This window comes from Cervus canadensis, chromosome 27, assembly GCF_019320065.1.
Source record: "Cervus canadensis isolate Bull #8, Minnesota chromosome 27, ASM1932006v1, whole genome shotgun sequence".
In the NCBI taxonomy this organism is placed as follows: Eukaryota; Metazoa; Chordata; class Mammalia; order Artiodactyla; family Cervidae; genus Cervus; species Cervus canadensis.
Genome location: NC_057412.1, coordinates 8,325,530 through 8,352,547, shown reverse-complemented (window position 1 = coordinate 8,352,547; position 27,018 = coordinate 8,325,530). Strand labels below are relative to the sequence as shown.

Genomic DNA, 27,018 nt, shown 5'->3' with positions numbered 1-27,018 from the left:
TGTCCAGCAGGGGAGAGAGAACGAACGGGAAGAGGGGGGAGGAAGGAAAAAAAAATATAAGTAAAACGCTTAACAAATAGATAAGGTAAATAGACATTTTCTAAAAGTGTGGAAGACCCGGCTTTGATCCCTGGGTGGGTATCAAAGGGAATGGAGAGAAGGGAATGGCTACGCGCTCCAGTATTCTTGCCTGGAGAATTCCATGGACAGAGAGAGTCCATGGGGTCACAAAGAGTCGGACACTGACTGAATGATTAGCACTGGCACATCACCTTATCTTAGTGCAGTTTTAAGGTATTAAAATTAAAAAATTTCAATTTATTAAAGCTTAAAATTGGTTTCAAACATTGGTTTTCTTATAGCAAAATATATTTTATAGTTAGACTATCAAACTGCATACATTTCTTTAAACAACAGATTTTTATTTACTTTTAAAATTTTCTCTTATTATTTTTGGCCACACCATGAGTCATGAGGGATCTTAGTTCCCTGGCCAGAGATTGAACCTGTGCCTTCTGCAGTCTTAACCACTGAACCGAGAAGGGATGTCCTGCACACATCTTTATTATGATGTTCAAAATTTATAAAGCTACTCTATGTTCTTTCTGGCACAAAATGGGATACACATAAACAGAAACCAACAAAAATCTACCCTCAATTAATCTCACAGAAATCTTTCAATTAACGTTCCTCAAACTTGTTTGCACATTAAGATCACATGGGGATTTTGGAAAAAGTTCAAAGCCTGTAAATCTGAATCCAGGGCAGTTAAATCCTCATCTTTCAGGATGGGTCAGAGGCAGCAGTACTTTTGGAGTTTCTCCCACTGTTCCAATGCTCAGACTAGTTGAGAAACCATGGGCTTAATTATTTGTTAGACTAGAGACAGGGTGGAGGCTCTGGTTCTGTTTCTACCTAACACTCTGGATTTGCTGGGGCAGGAAAGAAAATAAAACATAAAATTCTGTAACTGGGTAACCACAGCTTACTGGTATCAAAAGGGGAAAAAAAAAAAAAAGAAACATTAATGCCTTAGCAAATTTCCCAGAATTATTAGGGTCTGCAAAACTTTATGGTGGACTGACTCAGGCTTTTATGATGAGCAATAAATGAGATAAATTTCTAATGATCCATCTTCTGCTCAGGAAAGTGGGCAAAGGTAAAAGTATCTCTGATACCCATAAGTTTGCAGAAAAGGCTAGGATGAAAGTTAGCTGAGCACTAAGGCATTACACCAGTGCAGAGGAGGCATCTCTTGCCAAAATCTTTGTCTAAGTAATTACATTAATGTCTCCATATGTTTTAGCTTCCTAGCTATTTAAATATATACAAATACTCTGCTTGTGCAGTTTGACTAATGTGTGTGAAATTTACTTATTTACTTTCAAATTCTTACTCAAGTTTAGAGGATATGGGGCAACTGATCCATATATGGAAAATCCAAGTGTGTTTCCCACTCAAGTATTTCCTCTGAGTTGGAGAGAAGGCTTATTCCCAGGGAAGGCCCCTTTGTACTGGGCATCTGATCTCCAATGATGGCCAGGCAGGTGGCAGAACTTCTTACTGTCTTGAAGAGAGAAGATGCAATGCTGACGATATGGCTTACCTATTCAATGTGATTTATTAACTTTACTTATGTAGTACATTTTGGATTAGATTCTGTCACAGGATTTTTTTTTAAGTGTCTAATATTAAGAGATGAGATGTTTCTACTATGGCTTCAAACTAAGCCAGGAGAAAAATATTCCATCTTACCTAAAAAGCCTTTCACCTTGAAGAGGGTGAAAGAGAAGAGTGAAAAAGCTGGCTTAAAACTCAACATTCAAAAAATGAAGATCATGGCATCTGGTCTCATAATTTCATGGCAAATAGAAGGGGAAAAAGTGGAAACAGTGACAGAATTTATTTGGGGGGGCGCCAAAATCACTGTCGACAATGACTGCACCCATGAAATTAAAAGATGCCTGCTCCTTGGAAGAAAAGCTACGACAAACTTAGAGAGTATATTAAAAAACAGAGACATCACTTTGCTGACAAAGGTCCATCTAGTTGAAGCTATGGTTTTTCCAGTAGTCACGTATGGATGTGAGAGTTGGACCATAGAGAAGGCTGAGCACCAAAGAATTGATGCTTTTAAACTGCAGTGCTGGAGAAGACTCTTGAGTCCCTTGGACTGAAAGGAGATCTAACCAGTCAATCTGAAAGGAAATCAACCCTGAATATTCACTGGAAGGACTGATGGTGAAGCTGAAGCTCCAGTACTTTGGCCGCCTGATAAGAAGAGCTGACTCATTGGAAAAGACTCTGATGCTGAGAAAGATTGAAGGCAAAAGGAGAAGGGGGCGGCAGAGGATGAGATGGTTAGAATCACCAACTCAGTGGGCATGAATCTGAGCAGACTCTGGGAGATAACGAAGGAAAGGTGAGCCTGGTGTGCTGCAGTCCATGGGGTCGCAAAGAGTTGGACATGACTTAGTGACCGAACAATGACAACGACAAAACCGTACATTACCATGTGTAAAATAGACAGTCAATGGGAATTTTCTGTCTGACTCAGGGACCTCCAGCTGGGGCTCTGTGGCTACCTAGATGGCTGGGATGGTGAGGGAGGGTCAAGAGGGAGGGGACATATGTCTGCTTGTGGCTGATTCATGTTGATGTTTGGCAGAAACCAACATAATACTATAAAGCAAGTATCCTTCAATTAAAAATAAATACATTTTTAAAAAGGGAAAGCAGAAAAATTCAATGTGTAAATGAATTACACCGCTAAATCTAAACAAAACTCAAATATGTGTTTGGGAAAAAAAAGCGCCTATCAGGGAAGATGTATTAAAGTAATTTGCCAAGTTCACTAGAGTTAACCAGTGGCAGTGCTAGGACATTTGACTCCTAGTTTCTGCTCCTTTTACCACGTCCCTGTGCATGGAAACTTTAGCTCAATCAGCTGAACTTGCTAACAGTTAAATGAAAATATGTTCTGGTGATGCTCAGAGTTTAAGTGATACCAAACAGAGTGTCAAGAAAGTAAAGAATGTTGGTTGAGAGAATCAGACAGCACAGGCTTTTTAAAATCCTTTTTCTTGGAGTCTGACTCATACTCATGAGAATCACTGGGAGCTCAGCCCTGGGCAGGTCTCCAGACTGAGGCGCTCAAGGCACTGGGCAGTATGAAGATTCCTGTGCTGATTTCTTGATGCTTCAGTAAAATAGGATTTCCTTTTACTCCTTATTTGTTTTCTTTCACCCTGTTTGGTATCATTTAAACTCTGGGCATTAACCGGTTTCCTTGGTCGCCATGAATGAATGCAGCTGTTTTCATGGATGTATGAAGTATGAAGTGTGGATGGCAGGGCAAGGAGTCTTCTTTTTTCTTTATACATATATCCCCTCTTTTTTGGATTTCCTTCCCATTTAGGACATGGAAGCAACCTAAATGTCCAGAGGAATGGATCAAGAAGATGTGGTACATATATATATATGAAGGAATATTACTCAGCCATATAAAGGGACAAAATTGTGCCATCTGCAGAGACATGGGTGGACCTAGTGAGTCTCATACAGAATGGAGTCAGAAAGAGAAAAACAAATATTATATTAACACATATATGTGGAATCTAGAAAAATGGTACAGATGAACCTATTTGCAAAGGGAATCTTCTTGTGTCCAGGGCTTTCTCCATAGTACTAAGAACAGCACCTGCCATGAAGGAATATGTGCATTCTTACATACTACACATGCTGTCATGGAAGTGACATTCTAGCAAGAGTGGAGGAGTTAGACCCCCAAACAGGATATGCGATGATATCTGTTGATAAGAGCTGTGAAGAAGAGAGGAGAGTAAGAAGACAGTGGAACAAGGAGGAAGGGGGAGAGACCCTCCAATTCATTTAAGAAAGTCACTGCCTGGGGGCGATGGGGGTTACATTTAGCAGACATTTAAAGGAATTCTAGAGGAAGCATTGGTTATATTCATTGTCAAAAACTGTTCCAGGCAGAGGAAACAGTGCCCATGGTCCTGCTTGCCATGTCTGAAGAGCGTTGGGAAGTTGGGAAGTCCAGGATGTTAGAGCAGAACAAGAGAAGAGGCCAGGGAAGAAGAGACTTGGAGCAGGGCAGGGACCAAAGCTTTTGGCATCACCCAGGTTACAAAACAGCCTTGTGCACTGACTCTAAGTGAGATGGCAGCCACTGAAGGGTTGAGCCCAGGAATGCCACCAGCTGACTCAGGTAATGCAGGGATGACTCTCTCTGCTCTGTGAGGAAGAGACCGTGAAGAACCACGGGCTGGGGAGCCACCCATGGGAAGACGGCTGGACTGATACAGCCCAAGAGGATGACCATGGGATGGTGGTGTTTGTCCTCCTGCTGGCGAGGGGCAACCAGATTCTGGGACACACCCTGGAAGTAGGACTGATTTGCAGATGAATGGATGTGAGTTGTGACAGAAAATGAGGTGTGAAAGACAGCTCAAGGTTTTAGCCCCAGGCAGTAGAAGGACTGAATTACCCTTTAGGGACATGAAGAAAATTGAGAGAGGAGTGAACTAAAATTAGGATCATGCTCCTGAAGAGTTTTGAACTTAGTGAAATATTTTAATATGCATAATCTCATTTGATTCTCACAGAAACACTTATTTGCAAGATAATTACTATTATTTCCATTCTACTTTCAAGGATGTTAATAGGAAAGAAGTTGAGTGATTCTTCAAGGCCACGTGGCTAGGGAATTACTAAATCAGAGTTGGACTGCAAATATTCCAGCTCCAAGATCAATGTTCCTTTTTATCAATCAACTATGTCAAGATAATTTATTCAGGATACTCAAACAGGTTATTTGCATCACATACTCTAATCTTGATCAAATCAATTTGCAAGGGTTTATGGTGCATCATTCTTGTTGCTATCATGAGTGCTTTCATCTTTTTGTGTGACAGCAAATACGTGTTTATTTGCTGTAAATACATAAAAAACCTAAAAGCTAAATCTAGCATTGTAAGAGTCTTATAAGTTGATGTAGGAAAAATACATAGCATATAATACATAAGCTATTTTTTAAAAACTAATTTTATTTCTCTTTTGGTTCTGAATTTTTTCCCTTCCTTCTTTTTCTGTCTCTTCTTTTTTTCCTTTTTAACAAATAGCTTGTGCATCCTATTTTTATGACCTAAACTATAGCCTCTACTTTGGCATTCCTCATGTAAAACTGTCATGTAAAACTGCCTAAATCTTAAACTTTCGGAGTCCCAAATCCCTCATTTATAAAGCAAAACATTAGACTGGATCATTTCTAAGGTGCCTGCATCTTTGAAATATACTGAAATGCAGAATATAATTGGACTTGCAGCCTTTTTGACTTAGATGGTTCAACACCATTAGATGAATAATTATTATATCACTAGTAAACAAGATTTGAAATGACTATTTTAATACAGAATTAGTTCTCCAGCCATATATTTTTTATCATATCAAAGATCACTTCTAGTTTTTTACATTACCATGGCATGTGATTTGTTTTAAGAAATGCTTCTTGTGGACTTGGCTTGTATATTCCTCTCCAGTTACAGAGAACACAGCACAAACCTCAGGAATACAGATGCGCCTGACTGATGTGTGTGTGTGAGTGTGTGTGCATGCTCAGTCATGTCTGATTCTTTGTGACTTCATGGACTGTAACCCACCATGGAACTGTAGCCCTCCTCTGTCCATGGAATTTTTCAGGCAAGAATACTGGAGTGCGTTGCCATTTCCTGCTCCAGGGGATCTTCCCGACCCGGGGATCAAACCCGTGTCTCTGGCATCCCCTGCACTGGCAGGCAGATTCTTTACCACTGTGCCACCTGGGAAGTCCCATCTGACCAATACCACACAGCGCAAGGGTAGTCTGGTGAAGAGGAAAAACAATTCTGCGTTTCTGCAGACTCTTTAGCTGACTCAGTCATCCTAGCTGAGAGTATAATATTTCATGCCAGAAACTGGTTACTTTCTAAACTTACATTTTTAAAGCAAGAGTGTAATCAAGGACCATGAGAGGGAGCAGGAAACAGATATTATGCTTCATAGAGTAGATAGAAACCAGGGTAGTGCACGCAAAAACAGGCTTGCCCTCAACACCACTGCAGATCACTTACATTTTGGTTTGAGAAATGTTTTCTCAAGAAAAATATAGCCCAAAGAGAATTTATTTGTTTAAAAAAATGTAGTTAAGATGGAAACCAGTCATCTCTTCCTAAATTGTGTTTCAGGAATAACAGATCTGCAAGGTATGGCTCAAGTGGAATGTCACAGATTTTTCCTTTGCCTTTTTCACACTCTACAAAACCTGAAGCCACGGCCATTGTGATTCCATCTGCTTCGAAAGGTGCCACGAGTTTCCAGTCGGCATCCAGGGTCATTTCATGTCCTTGCCTTCCCTTCTCATATTCATAAAGCATTAAGTAGGGGGGCCTGGCTAAAGCTCTTTCTGGGACGGGCCTGGGACCCGGGACGCTTTGCTGCAGTGCTGCAATGCTTGCACCTGGACCCACCTCTCCTCCAGCAACAAAACTCAGAGAAACTGTGTGGGCCTAAAAATCACTGCATGTGTGATCGACTGTGTGTCGCTGGGGCAAATTCTGGGCCCAAGAAACACGAAGAGATCAAAAAACCCAACCACCACTTTTGAAGAGCATGGAGCCAAAAACAGGGTTCTGTGCCTGCCGCCCTTCATTCCACACCACCAGAAAGTGAGAGTGTCAGTCGCTCAGCTGCGTCCAACTCTTTGCAACTCTATGGATTGTAGCCCACCAGGCTCCTCTGTCCATGGAATTCTCCAGGCAAGAATACTGGAGTGGGTAACCATTCCTGCTTCTCCAGGGCATCTTCCAGACCCAGTGATAGAACCTGTAGTCTCCCGAATTGCAGGCAGATTCTTTAACATCTGAGTCATACCACCAGAAGGGTGGGAAAAATACCTAGGTCCCCCTCTGGCCAGCCCATGGACACACTCCTACCCTCACCCCATATAAAGAATGAGCTCCTCCTGCCCAGGGGAGTGAGCAAACAAGGGAACCTGTTGCTTGTTTTTTGCTCCCCCTTGCATCAGCAGGGGCCCCAGTAAAGCCTTGCCTGAATTTCTTGTCTGCCCCCTAGTCAATTTCTATTGCTTGGAGGAGGCCAAGAACCCTGGTGAGTAACATGCCCACAGATAGCTTAGGATGTAACGAGTCCTCCTTTATCAATTTTGCAAGAGTCTAAAGCCACCTGAACTGACTCATTTGAAAAGACTTTGATGCTGGGAAAGATTGAAGGCGGGAGAAGGGGATGACAGAGGATGAGGTGGTTGGATGGCATCACCGACTCAGCGGACATGAGTTTGAGTAGACTCCGGGAGCTGGTGATGGACAGGGAGGCCTGGCGTGCTGCAGTCCATGGGGTCACAAAGAGTTGGACATGACTGAGCGGCTGAACTGAAAGTCTTGTTCAGGTCAGTTAAGGGCAATGGTTCTCTCACATTACCTTTTTTTATTGAAGGTTCCAACCACCTTTGTGCAGCTGGAGTTGTCTCCTCCACAGACGCCACACTTGTCATACTGTAGCTTCGAGCCAATGATGCCATCACAGCCTGTCCGCACGCACTTCCCCCGGACACACACAGAATTGCTGTAAGGCCTACATTCCGTCCCGTCGGTCACCTGGATAACGAGAGACACCTTAGCGATGGGAAATACTGGCTCTGCATACGTGGTTTCTTTGATAAAATCAAGTTTTAATTTGGGACTTTTAAGTTTGATTGGAATAGATTTTATATCAGAAACTAAACAACCAAAAAAAAGAAAAAAGAAAAACCAAACAACCCCCCCCCCCCGCAACCCCAAACCATAGTTTCCAGGAGTACTGAGTAGAAAATCTTTGACATATTGGCAGGAAGAAGAACTGGGATAAATCAGGGTTGTGCCCTTTCTTTCTTCTTTCTCTCTTGAGTCTAATTCTAAATGTGTTAGGAGAACCAAGGTCCTCATCTCGATTTCTGTGTCTGCGATAAGTCCCCGTGGTATAGTCTTGTCTTTTTATTGATAGACTATTTCACCCAGGATGTGGGACTGTTTGTCGCTTGTGTGGGGAGAGGGAGAGCAGGATTTGAGCAGGCTCAAGTATGTGGACATCCTTTTTGGTTGCATACTTGTTATTACTGTCATAACACTGAAAATCTACACGGACACACGCAGCCTTGTCACGGCTGGAAAGCATTCCCTATTGTGTGGAATGGTGAGATGCTGAGATAGAGATGTGTGCATGCATGCTCAACTGCTTGTCATGTCCGACTCTTTGCAAACCCATGGACCATGGCCCAGCAGGCTCCTCTGTCCATGGGATGGTCCTGGCAAGAATACTGGAGTGGGTTGCCATGCCCTCCTCCAGGAATTAAACGCGAGTCTCCTGTGTCTCCTGCATTGCACGTGGATTCTTCACCACGGAGCCACTAAGGAAGCCCCAAATAGAGACAAATTTGTATAAAAAAAGAAGTCTGGGCAAGTCTGAGAAATGTACTTACTGGAAGAGATTGCATATTTTTGAAACAAGAATTAGCATATATTGAATAAGGTAGTTATAAAATAGTATGCATATGATCTCTTACTGGTTTGTGCATGTAAGTGCAAGTAACACACACAGTCATATGAATAAATGTACATATTTTGTATTTGTGTATACACAAAACCTCTCATCATATACGTCTGTGAGTATATGAATATGTGGACGTGTTAATTGGGTTGTGGTGGCTTCCCTGGTGGCTCAGAGGTTAAACGTGGGCGACCTGGGTTCAATCCCTGGGTCAGGAAGATCCCCTGGAGAAGGAAATGGCAACCCACTCCAGTATTCTTGCCTGGAGAATCCCATGGACGGAGGAGCCTGGTGGGCTATAGTCCACAGGGTCGCAAAGAGTTGGACACAACTGAGCGACTTCACTTTCTTTCTTTCTTCTTCAACAGGTTAACAACTCTCTGGATGATTATATTTCCAGATAATGTTTTTCACTTTTATTTAATATTTTTAAAAGAAAATGCATTATTTTACAATAAAAGATGAAATGTTTTAAAACACACATAACTTGGACATTAACTTACTTTTCTTTTTTTTTTTCATTTATTTTTATTAGTTGGAGGCTAATTACTTTTCAATAATATGTCATAAATATCTGAAGACCTGTTACAGAGGTGGCTTTAAATATCATGCCTATTTGTAAATTAGATTAACAGTATTTTAAACCATAGCATAATGTTGATTGTGAGAAGTGAAACTTCAGTAATTTAGAAAATGCGCTTCTATGGAAAATAAAGGATCATTTCACATGTATATATTATGATGTGTAAATCTAGAGGGACACTGATTCATATTAAAAGTGCAGGGCATTTTAAAGTCTAGGTCAGGGATAATGATGTTGACATCCTGCTTCATGAATCACCAATGGAATTCTTCAATAAAACATAGAAAAATAGAAAACTTTCTTGTTTTATAGTCTCCTTTACAAATATAATTTGTGCTAAAAATATGAGAAAGTATTCTTTTGAGAAGCAGTCATTCCATCTACGTAGGGAACACAAACTTTAGGCATCCTTTATATTTATCTTTGCTTCCCAGGTGGCTCAGGGGCACAGAATCTGCCTGCCAGTGCATGAGATGCGAGTTTTAACCCTAGGTCAGGAGGATCCTCTGGAGAAGGACATGGCAACCCACTCTAGTATCCTTGCCTGGGAAATCCCATGGACAGAGGAGCCTGGTGGGCTACAGTCCATGGGGTTGCAAAGAGTCAGACACGAGAAATTACAAACGTACCTAGGGAATACTATTTTGAAGTTAAGGTCACAACTCATCTTCCTGACAGAGTTACATGTTTTCAAAAAATAGCTTTTAAAACATTTACTTGTTCTGTTTACAAAATCCTTTTGATTCATTGTAGCAAGTTTGAAAATACAGAAATTACAGAGGTGAAAATAAAACCTTCCAAAATCTAGCCACCCCTCAAATAATGACTGTTTACATTTGGTATGTGCAGCCTCCATTCTACCAAATAACTTCCGCCAAGGACACCCACTTTTCTGGGCAGTCTGGGAGCAGTTACCTTTGGCGAGAACACCACGTAGTAGCCAGTGCCCTTAGCCCTGCAGGTCAGTTTGCACACGTCTCCGGGCAGGACTCCAGCATACTTGGGAACCCATTCCACAAAGGTTTTGACTCCTTTTGCGTCAGACTGATATCCATTTTTGGCCTCACACTGCTCATGACGAAAAGATTTACCTAAAAATTAAAAAAAAAGTACATTATTACTCTGTTCTGAAACTCAGATACATTCCTATTCATGTAAATACTTTCAAGGAGAAGATGCTAACTTTTTTTTTTTTTTTCCTACAGTCTCTCAACACACCAGTGTTGAAGGATTTTTATCCACAGAGTTGAAAATAGCAATTATTTTTTCCTACTCCCGGAATACTCAACTGTTGATAATAATTTAAAAACCACTCATGTATTTGTTACTGATTTGCACCCTGGTGGAACAGTGCAGTACAAGATTAATAGAATATTTCTTCAGCCTCTCCTATTGCCGACTGCTAGAATAAAAATTGTTGTTGTCCAGTTGCTAAGTTGTGCCTGACTCTTTTGTAACCCCATGAACTGTAGCCCACCAGGCTCCTCTGTCCAGAGGATTTCCCAGGCAAGAATCCTGGAGCCATTCCCTCCTCCAGGGGATCTTTCCGACCCAGGAATTGAACCTATGTCTCCTGGATAGGCAGGCAGACTCTTGACCACTGAGCCACCAAGGAAGCCCCAGAATACAAATGACACTGGATCTATGGTGGTTGCTGACTCTTGGGAGCCGCGTACCATTAGCCGGGCAGGGTGTCACGCTGCAAGAGCGGTAGATCGCCCTCTTCCCGGTGCAGTAGCGGCCGTGGTTCCTGGGCGCCGGGTTATTGCAGTGGCGGTAGGCAAACTGCACTCCGCCCCCACACGAGCGAGAACACTGGCCCCAGGACCCCCAGGACCCCCAGTTGCCGTGGCTTGATGTCTAAAACAGAAAACAGGAGATATTTTACTCAGAAGGGTGGACAACTTTCAAAATGTACATTTAGAAATCACTTGCATGCAATGACTCAGCGGAAACGTCATCGCAGATAAGACATGATCATCTCTTGAGTTTAACACGGTCACAGATGTTGAACACTCTGAAATTGCAATGCGATTCCAATTCTAAACAATCCACCTTTTCTGCCCCCTGCCCCCGGCCCCAGCACTAGAGGATCTGAATGGGTATGTGTTTGGTCACTCATTCTTGTCCAGCTCCTTGTGGCCCCATGGACTGTAGCCCACCACGGGCTCCCCTGTCCGTGGGATTATTCCGTGTCCATGCCAAGAATACTGGGGTGGGTTGCCGTTTCCTCCTGCAGGGCATCTTCCTGACTCAGGGATCAAACCCATGTCTCCTGCAGCTCCTGTGCTGGCAGGCGCATTCTTTACCACTGAGCCACCTGGGAAGCCCAGAGGGTTTGAAGACTTCGCCTGAAGTACTGAGCATGCTGCGAGGACCTTCTGATGCTGTGCATTTCTGTCCGTCACCACCGAATCATGGTTCACTCTGTGTCCACTCTGACCTTGCATCTTTAAAGAATTGTGTGATGCTAAAGAAGCTGCATGATCCCAGGCTGATTATGCTTCCATCTTTTCTCCCTCTTGAGCGCTCAAGTTCTGCAGTCCCTTTGCAGACATCACACAGCCCATCTGTCACATGTAAACATATCTGACCTGAGCTTGACTTCCTAACACCCAGTAGAAAGGAAACAGGGCAGACACTAATAGCATCCAATCACATGGACCCATGCCACAGGGAATGAAGCCCTATTATGACATCCCAGGTTGATTCCTCTGGAAACGCTGCAGCAGGAAGCCGAGAGATGCCAAAAGGAAGATATTAGAAACTGCTTTGTCAAGGGCATTCCTGAAGAACCTCCTCTGGTTGCATGGTTCAGGGTGTCTGTGTCAGGGTATCTGAGACTGGTAGCTTGGGTGGTAAGCCTTGAAAGGCACAAGCAATGTGCCCATGGCAAAGGTCTTCCAGGGACTCTGAAAATGTTGCAAGTGAGAAGGAGCCGATGCTTTGCTGAAAAGTGAAGCTGGTGGGAGCTGACCTGAAGCTGGACTGGGTATACAGGGAGGGAGGTGGGGTGCCTTCCTGCAGCAGGTGTGGTTATTTTAGTTCCTGAAGTTAGATGAACTTGCCATGGCCTCAGATGCAAGGTGGGAGGCCTGGGTTTGATCCTGGATTGGGAAGATCCCCTGAGGAATGAAATGGCATCCCACTCCAGTATTCTTGCCTGGAGAATCCCACAGACAGTGGAGCCTGGCTGGTTGTAGTCCGTGGGTTTGCAAAGAGTCGGACACGACTGAGCAACTAAGCATGCGGCAGGCACACGATGAGGGGGAAAACACGACCATTTTGGAGCTGAGCAAGTATGCCTGAGGATCATCTGTCAGCTCCACTGGGATTTCCTTCCCGAATTGAAACAAATGTGTTCCAATAACTGGAGCAGTTTGAAAACAAACTCCAAGCAGTGACTCGGGGGCCCTACTTGTGGTCTCAATGAGACAGAATCTGGGCTCTCTACTTATTTATTACTGGGTATAACCCGAGACTGGCATTTTCTCCAGTAATTGACAGCTGAGGATGACTCCTGTGGGTAAAAGAGGAAGCGGTAAATAGATCCCTCAAGGAAAAATATTTTAACTAGGAAGCAGAGCCTTCTGGGGATGGTCCCCTCCACATGTCACAGGAATGTACTTCAGCCCTTGGGGCTCGGGCCTTGCGTGACAAGAAAAGCACTTACCGAATAATATTTTTTCTTGGTTTTGTCCACACACTTGCCCTGCAGGCAGATCCTCCCTTTCCCACATGGCGTTCCCTCCACGGCCGGCAGCTTCTTGGTCAGGCACACCATCTGGCCCTGGCGCACCACGGCGCACCAGAGGCGGGCACACACGTCCATGCCGGGGCACACGGAATACTCTGGCCCGAAGGTCAGGTTGCACTGCTGGCTGGCGTCATAGGTCTGGCCCGGGAGCTCCTCGGGGCCCGGAATCTGTTTGCGTGGTAGGTCCAGCAAACAGTTACCTACAAGAACAACCAAGATTGGCCACTGTTTGGAGTTTCTGTTTCCAACTTTGAAAATGATGGCTCTAAACAGGCAAGACTCTGGCTGGTGTGGAGACACATCACATTCCCAGATCCCTGGCAAGGGGACTCTCTGGACGAGGCTGGGCGCCTCCATGAACTCGCCAACACTCACCAGGATTTCTGATGGATGATGTGCCCTGGGGTATCCATAATGATGGCATCATAATGATGGCAGTGAATTTTATTTGATAAAATAAAAGTTTGCAATGATTAGCTGTGAAAATAACCATCGTGCTGAGGGACTAACAGAAACTGGGATGGACCTGGCGGAAATCAGAAAGTGGGTATAATAACTGTGTGTGTGCTGTGTGCTAAGCCACTTCACTCGTGTCCGACTCTTGGCGACCCCATGGACTGTAGCCCACCAGCCTCCTCCGTCCATGGGATTCTCCAGGCAAGAATACTGGAGTGGGTGGCCATGCCCTCCTCCAGGGGATCTTCCTGACCCAGGGGTTGAACCCGTGTCTCTTATGTCTCCTGCACTGGCAGGCGGGTTGTTTATCACTAGTGCCACCTGGGTGTCACAACAACAAAAACAACAATAATGACAAAGTTGTGTTCACAACTTTGAGAAAGAGAGTTTGTCCTTGCGCCCTGTCTATACCCCTTTGTCCACACCAGCCCCAATTCTTACCTCTTTTTCATGCACTCATCCCCCATCCACGTTACCTTTCCATTAATTCCATAAATAAAGAACAATGAGATGCCGCGGTCATTGCTGCACTCAATAAGCTTAGCATGTACCGTGTTCTACCAAACATACCAGATATTTGGGAATACAGAAAAATGACCCAGATCCACCCCTTCAGGCCTGATAAGCTGAAGGAAGCAAAGTCAGTCAAGTCTTTCTCTTAGACTGAAAGCATTTTAATGAAGAGCTTTCAGGCACCACGTATTAAAGCAGTGGGAAAAGAAAGGAAAATATCTCTGATAACTTGGGACTGAGCCCGCTTTGTCACTCTTCACCTCCTTTTCTCCCCTTTGTGTCAGTTGTTGAATGCAATTGGTATTTGTTGGGTCCTTGGAGGGTGTCTGGTACACAGTGATGGGGCAGTCAGAAAGGGAGTGGGGAGTCAGTAGAAGCTGACACACAGACAGTGCAAACTCAGAAGCTAAACTACACCTCCCCTTCCCCGAAAGCTTCCCTAAGAAATTCCTTCTGAGTGAGTTAACTCCGTTAATTTCCTCAGTTTGTATAGGAGCTTACATATTGTCTTTCAGTTTCAGTACTTTTCTATTTACTTGATTTTAGGATCTACACACTGATTATTTATACACTAAAAATGATGAATATTTGTTATACACTGACACTCTTTTGGGGCTTTGCTGGTGGCTCAGATGGTAAAGAATTCACCTGCAATACAGGAGACCCAGGTTTGATCCCTGGGTTGGGAAGATCCCCTGCAGATGGGAACAGCAACCCACTCCAGTAATCTTGCCTGTAGAATTCTGTGGACAGAGGAGCCTGGCAGGCTACAGTTCACAGGGTCACACAGAGTCAGACAGCAACGAAGCAACTTAGCAGGACACTCTTTTCAGTTCTTTTAATGTATCAGTTTATTCAATTTTTAGGAGAATTCTATGTAGCAGATTCTGTTGTGTTGGCCAAGAAGTTCATTTGTGTTGTTTTCCATAGATGTTATGGAAAAACTGGAACAGAATTTTTGGTCAACGAGCATTATTTTCTTTATTTTGAGATAAGGAAACTGAGGAACTGAAGATCTAAGGATCAGTTACCTAAGGTCTCATAGCTATTAGGGCTTTATGCTCAGAGCCTGCTCTTCTCATCATATACAAACCTGACTCTGCTTACCATGTGGATAGGCTGCTTATTTTATTGCTAAAGGGCAGGCATGTGTACGAATCCTTTAAACGGTAACACCAGGCCTAATGGTAGAAACACCCGGTCTAAAGTCTAATTCTGGCAAAAGACTAAATGGCTGAGTGTTCTTGGCCAAATTAGTTCACTGTCCTTAATTTATTTTCAAGATCTATGAAATGTTGCTTTTCTCACTGTGACACTGGAGGGGCAATTAAGGGGTGACCAGAAAAACATAAAACAATCATACTGGTACTATGCCCAACATATTTAACAACATTTCAGATTTATTTTGAGTTATTCTTTTTATCCAACAAAAGAAAACCATGTTTAAATCCTATTTTCCACTGAGAAATGGAATATTCAGCACATTTTAAGTACACTGCAAATGTTTTTACAACTATGCTCAAGTTTCTTCAAAGCGAATACCTTGAAATTTGTCAATCTGTGATGGAGGCATTATATGAAAATGAATAAAGAGCAAAGTTCCTATTTAACTTCTGAGCCAGAACTTTTGAAGAGGTAAAGCTTCTTAAGGCAGGCCAGAAAAAGCATTAAAACTTACTATCCAGCCAAATAGAACTTTGGGAGAAAAACATCAAGCTAAAAGAAAAACATCAACAGCAAGTCAATAGGAAGGAATGATTGTCAAACCTCACTAAGCTTTGTTTAGAAGATAAAGTGCGATGAGGCCCTTTGGACTCCAGGAAAAGCATTATCTTCCTGCTTACATAAAAAACAGCCTTGTGTATAGCAGAGAATGCTTAGTGGATTGATGACGGAAGAAGACTGTCAACAGATCTCTGAGCCATCAAGAATGCTTTTCCAAAGTACTGGTTGACGAATCTTTTTTTTTTTTTTTTCACTGAAAATCACAAAGTGTAACACTGGGTGACTGAATACCAGCTGGGAAGTATTTAACACGTGTGGGTGCCTGTGGCATGGGTCGGCATCGCTTTTCCCCAAGTCAAAACAACTCATCACCTCCCCATGGATATGGCACTGACACCTTTCAACCTCCCTGGCAGATGGCTTGTGGAAAGAAATGGACAAGGCGATTGGAAACTGGCGTCAAGATGTGGTCCCTCTTTATTTAAGCTCGATGTGTGTCTCATGCTCAGTCATGTCTGACTGCTTGCCACCCTTTGAGCTGTAGCTCGCCAGGCTCCTCTGTCTGTGGGATTTTTCAGGCAAGAATACTGGAGCGGGTTGCCAATTCCTTCCCCAGGGGATCTTGCTGATCCAGGGATCGAACCCGTGTCTCCTGTGTCTCCTGAAATGCAGGTGGATTCTTTACCCACTGAGCCATCAGGGAAGCCTATGAAGCTCAATACCAAAGTATAAAAGTTCTAAAAATGTGTAACATATTTGCTTGACTATTAAGAAAAAAACAACATATTTAGCTCTGTGGTTTTCCCTTAGAGGTCATTTGGAGAGGAGCTGTTCTTGCTTAAAAAAAAAAACCGTTTTATTCAGATTTGCCTTTTACTTATGACTTTAATGTTGTCAACATTAGGATTTATTGCTGCATTAGTTTCTGATAACACTGAAATCTACAGTCGATCAATTTCATTTATTCGTTGACATGTCATTTGGTGATAAAATAGGTATAGACAGCGCCACCAAATGGCAGACTGGGGCCAGGGAACAAGAAAAAAATAAAAATACAGTTTGATTCTGCGTCTCACGATATGAAATATTTAAGATCTAAGTAACAGAGGATTGGATATACATCTTTCATCTAAAAAATGTGTACAATTTGGGGAGAGGTTACAAGGAAATTGATCAGTCTTTTAATACCATTTATATTGACCTCTAAAAGTGTTCAGTCTATTGCTGACTTTTCTTAATCGCCATTACTTTTATTCTCAACCATCTCTTTACATATTTCAAGATTTATCTTAGCCTGAAATCCCATCTGGGCTTCGCTGCCAACATTTTGTCTATTTATTTGCTCCATAAAATCGCCAAGTTCTTCTTTCCTTTTCTTTCCCCATCTCTTTTCCTTCCTTCTTTTCTTCTGTCTTAACATTCTATGTAAAGATAATGAAAATGTGTGCACATTGCAAATTTGTTTTCACTATCCATGTTAAATTAAATGCTTTAAGTAAGGTGAAAAGTTTAAAAAGTAAGACTCAGTGATTTGTGATGAACAAATAAAGAGAATAATGTGGTCATACCCCATGGCCATAAAATACATTTTTGGGTGATGGAAAGTATGTCAGGTCTCCAGGAAATGGAGCAGAAAAGTCTTTCTTTTTTATATCTGACTGGTGTCACTGTTCGTCTTTCATATTAATGATTAATGAAAATTATCACATGAAGGTCGGTTGTTCTTTTTCTACCCCCCCCCCCCATTTCTAGCACTGTAGTTATTTCTATCTTCTCTTCCTTTTTAATACACACACATGAAATTAAGAATTGACCCAAATAGAAAATTCCTTGGTGGCCCAGTGGTTAGGATTTCATGCTTCCACTGCCAGGGGCCTGGATTGGATCCCTGGTCAGTGAACCAAGATCCTACAAGCCGAGTAGTGTGCCCGTCCCCCACCCCCACCCCCAACACACACACAGTGGCCCAAACATTCTTGGTCTAGGAGAAATAAATTAATATTCCTAATGAAACTCATTCAAAGAACCCCCATAACACTACAAACTCTTTTCTTTATCATCATTTCTCTGGTCTTGTAACTCTTCTTTGAGGTCTTTATTTGAATGTCTAACATTAAAAGAGACACTGATACATCATGGGTTCAGTGATGGATAAACTAACCTGTTGCTTGTTGTTTAGTCCCTAAGTCGTTTCTGACCCTTTTGTGACCCCGTGGACTGTAACCTGCCAGGCTCCTTTGTCTATAGGGTTTCGCAGGCAAAAGTACTGGAGTGGGTTGCCATTTCCTTCTCCAGGGTATCTTCCTGACCCAGGGATCAAACCCACGTCTCCTGCATTGGCAGGAGGATTCTTTACTACTGAGCCACTAGTAGTAGTGTTAGTTGCTCAGTCATGTCCAAATCTTTGCAACCCCATGGACTATAGCCCTCTAGGCTCCTCTGTCCATGGGATTCTCCAGGCAAGAATACTGGAGTGGCTTGCCATTACCTTCTCCAGCAGACCTTCCCAACCTAGGGATCAAACCCAGGTCTCCTGCATCGCAGGCAGATTCTTTACCATCTGAGCTAAAGGGAAGCCACTAGGGAAGCCCTTTAACTTGGGTGATGACAAAGGCACAGACATTACTTGCTGGCCAAGGTAATTCAAGAGATCTGTTTGTGAAACTGTGAGAAGTATTAGTACATTGTTTAGCAGGTGTTATGCCATGGAAATTTCGATTAAAAATTCTCTGTGTTTGGGGATGAAGATTAGCTTTTTAAACAGAGGTCACTGTGGAGTTAAAATTCATGTCTTACTTGCACTCTGTTAGCATATTTACTGTGAAAAATCTAGAGGCTACCATAGTGGGCTTTGAATTTCATAAAACCTTAAAAACCAAATGTTAAGATCATATTATGACCTCTACTATCTATACTTACAAAGGATTAAGAGAATGGCTTTTTAATACCACTTTTTCTCCAAAGTTGTGTGTTCAGTAAGTGGCTGCAAACTTAGTTCTTTAAATATGAATTTTTCAAAGATGTCTATAGCTTTTCCTTAGCAGCCTGTGTCTTGGGTGTGCTTGAGTTGTATCTGCTTAGGCAGTGACCCTTTCTCATCACCTGGCACTGGGGACTCAGGGATCCAGGGGACACGGCTATTATTTTTGGCTTCAAGATTATTAAGCATTTGAGAAAGGAAATTTAATAACTTGCTTCTGCTAAGCAATTTCTCTGCCAGTGCTTACCTTTATTTTTGAGGATCATACTCCTAAGCCAATTTGCCTAGAGCTAGGTTGTATAAACACGGCAGAAAGTTACAAGTATCTTGGCCAGGCTGGGGTTGTGGGTGGGGGGAAGGTCCCCCATAAGACATGACTTCTTCCTTTCTGAATCACAAATTTGCAGGCCCAGTTATTTTAGAGTGTGCAAACTGAATTTTCAATCATAACCTAATTGCTGTGCATTTCTTGTTGGAACTAAATCAGAAAGCACTCAATATTAATAAATATTAATAAATTTAAATCTGGCAGTGGTAGAGTGCTACACGTGTCTAGCTACTTATGGCTAATACTTTTAAAAAAAACTCAAATGATACAAATTAAATTGCACTCTAAGGACTCATTTCTCCAGCATTGCTGGAGGTGGGAAGGAGACAGGTAAGCAATTACATAAATGGATGTTCTAGGTACTCTGCATGCGTGTGTGCTAAGTCGCTTAGTTGTGTTCGACTCTTTGCGACCCTATGGACTGTAGCCCGCCAGGCTCCTCTGTCCATGGGATTCTCCAGGCAAGAAAACTAGAGTGGGTTGCCATTTCCTCCTCCAGGGGATCTTCCCAACCCAGGAATCGAATCTGGGTCTCCTGCATTGCAGGCAAATTCTTTACCGACTGAACTATGAGGGAAGCCCTAAATTGTCAGTGGCCTAGAAAATCAGAACAGAAAAACAGAACCATTTCACTCCTACTGCATTCCATTTCATGAATGAATGGGGTCTGCATGCAAGTAGTTCCCTATGAGTAGACGGAAAAGGAAGGTTTGATGATATGGTTTCATGACATCAGCTTAGTCTTCTAACAAAGATGTGTGTTTGTTTGCTTTTGTTTGTCTTTCCATTGTCCTGGGCTTTGACGGTCCTCTTGATGCTCTCCTAAGCTCTGAAGTTGAAATGTCAGAACGGCCACCATCTCAAAATCCCGCTGACTAATTCCTATCGCCACACTCTCAGTTGAACAGACTTAAGTCAGTTTTTGGTTGCAATCTAAAAGTTATTAAGGTATTTAAAGTGACGCTTAAATGACAGTGCTACATAGAGTATTGTAGCTTTGATTCTGTCTCTGTTTTTCAATGAATGCTTCCCTGGTGGCTCAGCGGTAAAAAATCCGCATGTGACACAGGAGACTCGGGTTTGACCCCTGGATCAGGAAGATCCCCTGAAGAAGGAAATTGCTATCCGTTCCAGTAGTGTTGCTGGGATAATCCCATGGACAGAGGAACCTGGCGGGCTACAGTCCATGGGGTTGCAAAGAGTCGGACATGACTGAGCGTGCATAGGTTAGGTTTGAAATGAATATAATTGATCTTGCCACTGTGTCACAGCTACAGTGCCTTTTTTAGACTCATCATAAAATCAGTTTTCTTTTGGTGGGCGAGGTGGGGTTGAAGGGTTAGCTAAAACACAAAACTGCTTACTCAACATTCAAAAGTGAGAGAGTCTAGGTTTTGATGAAACGAATGAATGATTGACTATATTATGAGAATTTCCTGTCCAACAAATGTTGGTAATGAAATTTATTTATTTAATTAACATATAGATGGAAAAGTTAGATAAGATTTTCTCGGTGCAAATGAATGAGATCTATTTCTAGTAAAAGTACGGTTTGGTGGTTATCTACCAGGAGATCCTTTGGAGCAGATGCAGAAAGGTGTATAAAATTTGTTGTAAAATTTTAAAAAATCTGAGTGTAGACTCTTTTAAATACAGAAATGAGATTTAGAAAGTGAAAACAATACTGGAAGCATCTTTACTGCATGGAAAGTAAAATCATGAATTCCACAAACATGAAATAAATGAATCATTCCAGAAATATGGCAATAAGGAACAAGATTTTGCACAGCATTGTAATTAGCTGACCTAATACTTATACAGGGAAAAAAAAAAAAAAGTTGGTCCCATTTTAGCCATAAGTATTTGCTGCCTTAGCAACTAAATCTGTTCATTTAGTGATTCAAAGTTTAGCTCAACCTTTTGGAATGTGTAATGTGGGATTCTAAAATAAAATATTAATGTTATTCCATATTCACAAAAGCTGAAAAAAAAAAAAAACAACAGTAAAAGTAACCTAAGAGTGGGAACTAAGATTCCACCTAAGAAGAACTGTTACTAGATATGGACTTGATCAATAGGTAGGCAGATAATTAGGTAAGCATTCACCTCAGGACTCTCTGCATTTCCTCAACATTTTAAACTGAGCTAACTAAACAGAAAATTACCACTTTATTATTAGTCTAGGATAAACCTAATACATCGATTCTTAAAATTATTTCTAAATCTTTGAGATATTAGGCCATCTTTTCAACTAATAAAGAACATTTATTTTGTGTTAAGGGAAATTTTAAAGCAAGCTGGGTAGGGATTGTTTTCAGGAACAGGAAATTTAAATAGTCGGAAGTAGCTAAAGCATTATCAGTTCACCATTAACATAGCAAAAATGAGTCTGTGAACATTTTGGCTATAAGACAACAAAAGGCTATATAGTAGAATTTCCTTTTGTCTGAAAAGTACTGAATTTACTAATTGTTTTGTAATTATGCAGCCAAAGCTCAAGATGGCAAACTCACTAAGAAATTACAGAAATATCAAGCTTTAATTGCTGTGAAACTAGGGAAAAATAGTTACCCTAGATTCTCTTTATCCAGCTTTGAACCATATCCTGAGATAAATTTGTAAACAATTATCATCATCAAGAATTTCTGTCCCATTTACTTCAACCATCAGTTTTAGAAAGAAATAAATTTTAAGAGGAAAGCAAAAGGAATGAGAATATGTCCATTCAGGTGGCACAGTGGGTAAAGAATCTGCCTGCAACTCAGGAGATGCAGGAGATGTGGGTTCAGTCCCTGTGTTGTGAAGATCCCCTGGAGAAGGAAATAGCAACCTACTCCAATATTCTTGCCTGGAGAATCCCATGGACAGAGAAGCCTGGTGGGTTACAGTCCAAAGGGTCGCAAAAAAGTCCATAGTGTCAACGGGTAGGACAGGACTGAAGTGACTGAGCACACACACATGTAATATAAGAAACTGGAACTCTGGGGTCTCTGGAAATCTCTTCCAAATTTAACTCATCTATTTGCCTGTGTTCCCAGTATTTTAAGGTAACAGGGATGCTAGGAAATTAGCAATAGCTTGTTTCAAAGATTACTTCAGGGTCAGAATTTATTATTTCTAAAAATTGTTACTTCCTTGGTATTTTGATATAATTTACGGCACTAATCCTAGATTTAATAGACCTTAATAAAGTATGCTGCGCTCTTGAACTCCATTTAGAGGATAAAGCCAAAGATTTTCTTTTGAAGTTCTTAAACTGTTTTCTCACGGTTCAGATTGATTTTCTATTTCTGTTTCTGCAGCTTTTACTCCACTTTCAGGAAAACGGGCTGCCAGGGTGAAGCCAAGTCTTGTAGTGAGTGTAGATCTATAGAGCTTCCTTTCTTGGTTTTATGCTGCCATAAAGAGAATCTGATGGAATTGTCACTTACATTCTAACCATACCTTTATAATAAGCATGTAACAAATAATTCTGAGAGTCCTATTAATAACAGGGAAATGAGATATCTGCCAACATTCTCACAGGAAGCTGGTGTGGTCAAAGAGGGAATAAAAGCCAGGCTTTCAGGGCACTAGCGAGGCCTTCTGTGTGGTCTCCCACACTGCTTCTCTTTGAACTTAGTAATTCAAAAGCAAAAAATACCATAGCTATAATGCCACCAAGGATGTTGGCATTCCATACCAGTAGACAGACCCCCTTGTTCCTTTTTCTGACACTGTCTCAGCAACCATTGTCTTAGAGGGCAAAGTGAACACCAGGAGGATACAATGAGGTATTGTTTCTGAGCCTGGGGAACTGTACCTACCGTGGCCATCATCCAGAAATTCTGTGATGGTGGCTGAGGTGCATTTGGACCAGGGTTTGGATGCATCGATGCTGGTTAGGATGGAAGACATTAAGCGCTTATCTTCCGTGGAGCCGAAATTTTCTTCACAGAACTTGGAATCGTCATGGGAGAGGCCAAGCAGATGTCCTAAAAGACAGGATAGATGAAGGGCAAACAATGAGAGATTTTGGCACATCTGCTTTTCTGTGGCAATTAAACTAGTACTTGACTCTTCTCCTCCCAATTGTACATGAGTTCATTTTAACTGCTTTTTCACACAGAGACTGGACTCCCCCCAGGGAAATTAAAGCTGCATGTCATCAGAGTGGTCACTTCTGGTGAACATTCTGGGGAAAACTGAAAAATTACACTAGATGAGATGTTCCCATAATCCATCTGGATCACACATGCTCAAGAATATGTGGAAACAGACCTTATTTAGAATCTAGAATTCGCAAGGCAACTGTGGGATTATGTCATAGTCCTCACGACATATTATTTTGAATGTTGTTAATTTTCCATCTTCTATGCTCAACTACAAGCCCCATGAGATCAGAGAGCATCCCCCTCTTCCACTCCCCGCCAGCCACTGCTGGAAAATCTATATTTAACTCAATGTTCTGCAAGTTACAAACACTTAATACATGGTATTTGAAGGTCAGGGATTCCATTTTCTTGGCCAAGTAAATAAGTAGCCGTATAAGAGATGACTAGAGGAGAAAAGAAAAAAGTGAACTTAGTAACTTCCTGGTTTCATGCAAATGTTAGCTTGCTTCACTCTTTCATTTCTTTTAGTCATTCAGTGAGTTGGGAATGTTCACTAGTTCCACAAGTAAATGGTGTGTCTTGAGGATATACCCATTTGCATTTAAGAAATGTCCAAAGCACCAATGTGACTCTCACCAAGTGTTAGCCCTTGGAGAGAAAACAAATACTAAGAAGGGAAGTGATTGTCTAAAACCACTCAGTTAGGTGGTTGTTTGTGCTTAAGTTTACCAAACACACTCTCTGGTGTTCCCCCACACTGATGTTCCCGTTCTACCGTGCAAGGTATTATTCTGCAGAGTACATACGCCCATTCTTATAATCTGACTAAAATTTTTTTATTACATAAGATTAACTTTTCACATAGTCTAAAGGTATAATACATTCTATAACACATTTAAAATACTGTTGTTTTTTTTAGCTCTTTTTTTTTAATTGGGGGATAATTGCTTTACAACGATCTGTTGGTTTCTGCCACATGGCAGTGTGAATCAGCTATAAGTACACATATATCCACTCCCTCTTGAGCTTCCCTCCCACTCTCCTATCTCACTCCTCTGGGTCATGACAGAGCGCCAGCCTGAGCTCCCTGTAGTGATACAGCAACTTCCCACTAGCTATCTAGTTTACACACGGTAGTGTATATACCTCAGTGGTAAAATTCAGGACAACAGATTGGAGAGACTCTAAAAAGTAAACAAGACACCCTAGTAGTGTTTTTTGCAAAGCTTTTTAAAACCCTACACAAACCACCACCAAAAAAAAAAAAAAAAAAAAAGTGGAAAATACCATAGAAAAGTGATTACTGCATTCTCCTTGGGTTCCTGAATACCAAAGGCAGGAACTTTGACCATTCTGCCAAGAAAAAGTCCAGTGTGCAACAGTAAAACCCAACAGAGATGAAATTTTTCACGCCAAATTCCAACTACTTGGGGCCAACTTGTTAAATCACTAACACCTCATAACAAAATTGTCCACTGAACAGCTGCTTGCTGTTGTGGTTGAAGTTAAGTGGCCAGGGCTCGGTGACCTTCTAAGCGTTGCATTTTGATACTATTTATACAGTTATTTACTTCAATAGCATTTACTCAGCTAGTCGGTTCTCTGTGGGAAACCCTCTTACCACCACTCACGTTCTATTTGGTCAGCAGCATAAACTCACAGTGGAGTTCATAAAATATCTTCCAAATAACATGCAAGAGAAGATTGGCAGGAGCTCGTCCAAGTTTTGGGTGGTATGTTGAGTTTCACCGCACCCACAGAAAAATAGTACCTTTCATTCATATTCTATTCGAAACTGCTAAAACTTACTTAGTACATCAAATACTCATTGAGAATGTAGAAAGGTTATCAGTGAACATTGTGGGATTAGTGTGGAGGTTTCACACTTGAGGTTTTTCGCCCCTGGCATAGTAGAAAAAGTGGCCTAAGAGAACCTCTGTATTATGAATCTAGGTTTTATACTTTAAAAAATGTGATCTTTGCACTCTATTTCATAAGACATTTATATTTATTTAATGGAGCAATGGTGGCTCAGACAGTAAAGAATCCACCTGCAGGGCAGGAGACTGGGGTTCGATCCCTGGGTCAGGAAGATCCCCTGGAGAAGGGAATGGCTACCCACTCCTATATTTTTGCCTGGAAAATTCCATGAACAGAGGAGCCTGGTGGGCTACAGTCCATTGGGTCACAAACAGTCAGACACAACTAAGTGACTAGCACTTTCAATGGAGTAATAGTCTTTTCTTCGAAATGTATCTAGATAAAAGCTCTGTTCATATGCATGTGTATTACTGCCTCAAGAGATACTCATTTCATCTGGAGGCTAAGTTTTAGATATTTGATTTAAATACAAGCCGCAAGGTAAACACCAAATTCACTTTGAGGGGCCGAGGAAACTACCTCTATTTTTTTTCTTTTATACATAATGGTGATGCCTATAATGCTAAATATCAATTATGAAAGCAAAGCAATTTATTTTAAGATGCTCTGGTCTAGAAACTATAAAACTCTTCGAGGAGAACATAGGCAAAACACTCTCTGACATAAATCACAGCAGGATCCTCTATGACCCACCTCCCAGAATATTGGAAATAAAAGCAAAAATAAACAAATGGGACCTAATGAAACTTAAAAGCTTTTGCACAACAAAAGAAACTACAAGCAAGGTGAAAAGACAGCCCTCAGATTGGGAGAAAATAATAGCAAATGAAGAAACAGACAAAGACTTAATCTCAAAAATATACAAGCAACTCCTACAGCTCAATTCCAGAAAAATAAATGACCCAATCAAAAAATGGGTCAAAGCTCTAAACAGACATTTCTCCAAAGAAGACATACAGATGTCTAAAAACACATGAAAAGATGCTCAACATCACTCATTATCAGAGAAATGTAAATCAAAACCTCATGAGGTACCATTACATGCTAGTCAGAATGGCTGCTATCCAAAAGTCTACAAGCAATAAATGCTGGAGAGGATGTGGAGAAAAGGGAACCCTCTTACACTGTTGGTGGGAATGGAAACTAGTACAGCCGCTATGGAAAACAGTGTGGAGATTTCTTAAAATACTGGAAATAGAACTGCCATATGACCCAGCAATCCCACTCCTGGGCATACACACCGAGGAAACCAGATCTGAGACACGTGCACCCCAATGTTCATCACAGCACTGTTTATAATAGCTAGGACATGGAAGCAACCTAGATGCCCATCAGCAGACGAATGGATAAGGAAGCTGTGGTACATATACACCATGGAATATTACTCAGCCGTTAAAAAGAATTCATTTGAATCAGTTCTAATGAGGTGGATGTGAAGTAAGCCAGAAAGAAAAACACCAATACAGTATACAACGCATATATATGGAATTTAGAAAGATGGTAATGCAAGACAGAAAAAGAGACACAGATATATAGAACAGACTTTTGGACTCTATGAGAGAAGGCGAGGGTGGGATGATCTGAGAGAACAGCATCGAAACATGTACATTATCAATTGTGAAACAGATCGCCAGTCCAGGTTGGGTGCATGAGACAAGTGCTCGGGGCTTGTCAGTGCACATTACTTAAGTGGTGCACTGGGATGACCCAGAGGGATGGGATGGGCAGGGAGGTGGGAGGGGGGTTCAGGATGGGGAACACATGTAAATCCATGGCTGATTCATGTCAATGTATGGCAAAAACCACTACAATATTGTAAAGTAATTAGCCTCCAACTAATAAAAAAAAGTTGGGAGAAAAAAAATAAAAAATAAAATGAAAGAAAAAAAAAAAGATGCTCTGGGCTTTTTAAATGACTCTTTTGGCAGACTCTTTGGCCTCTGAATTGCTAATTTATCTATGTAATTGCTTGTTGCTGAAGATACAGGTAGACAGTCATCAGAAAAGACTGTCATTCTGGGCAAGAACAAATCTGAGTTCCACTTTGGCAAGAGCTGAAAGGAGAAGTGAATTTTATAAGATCTCCCAGAGTCAGTCAGA

General features: G+C 41.6%; 1 protein-coding gene across 1 annotated transcript in view; it reads right to left on the bottom strand.

Moving 5' to 3' along the window:
• Positions 1-27,018, bottom strand: part of ADAMTS5 (ADAM metallopeptidase with thrombospondin type 1 motif 5) — a 57,784-nt gene that overhangs the window by 7,044 nt on the left and 23,722 nt on the right. Inside the window, exons 4-8 of the mRNA XM_043448759.1 lie at positions 22,750-22,917; positions 12,858-13,141; positions 10,861-11,044; positions 10,100-10,275; positions 7,498-7,673 (exon numbers count right to left, since the gene is read on the bottom strand). Coding sequence (XP_043304694.1) covers positions 7,498-7,673; positions 10,100-10,275; positions 10,861-11,044; positions 12,858-13,141; positions 22,750-22,917 — 988 coding nt within the window. The remainder of the gene's footprint in view (positions 1-7,497; positions 7,674-10,099; positions 10,276-10,860; positions 11,045-12,857; positions 13,142-22,749; positions 22,918-27,018) is intronic.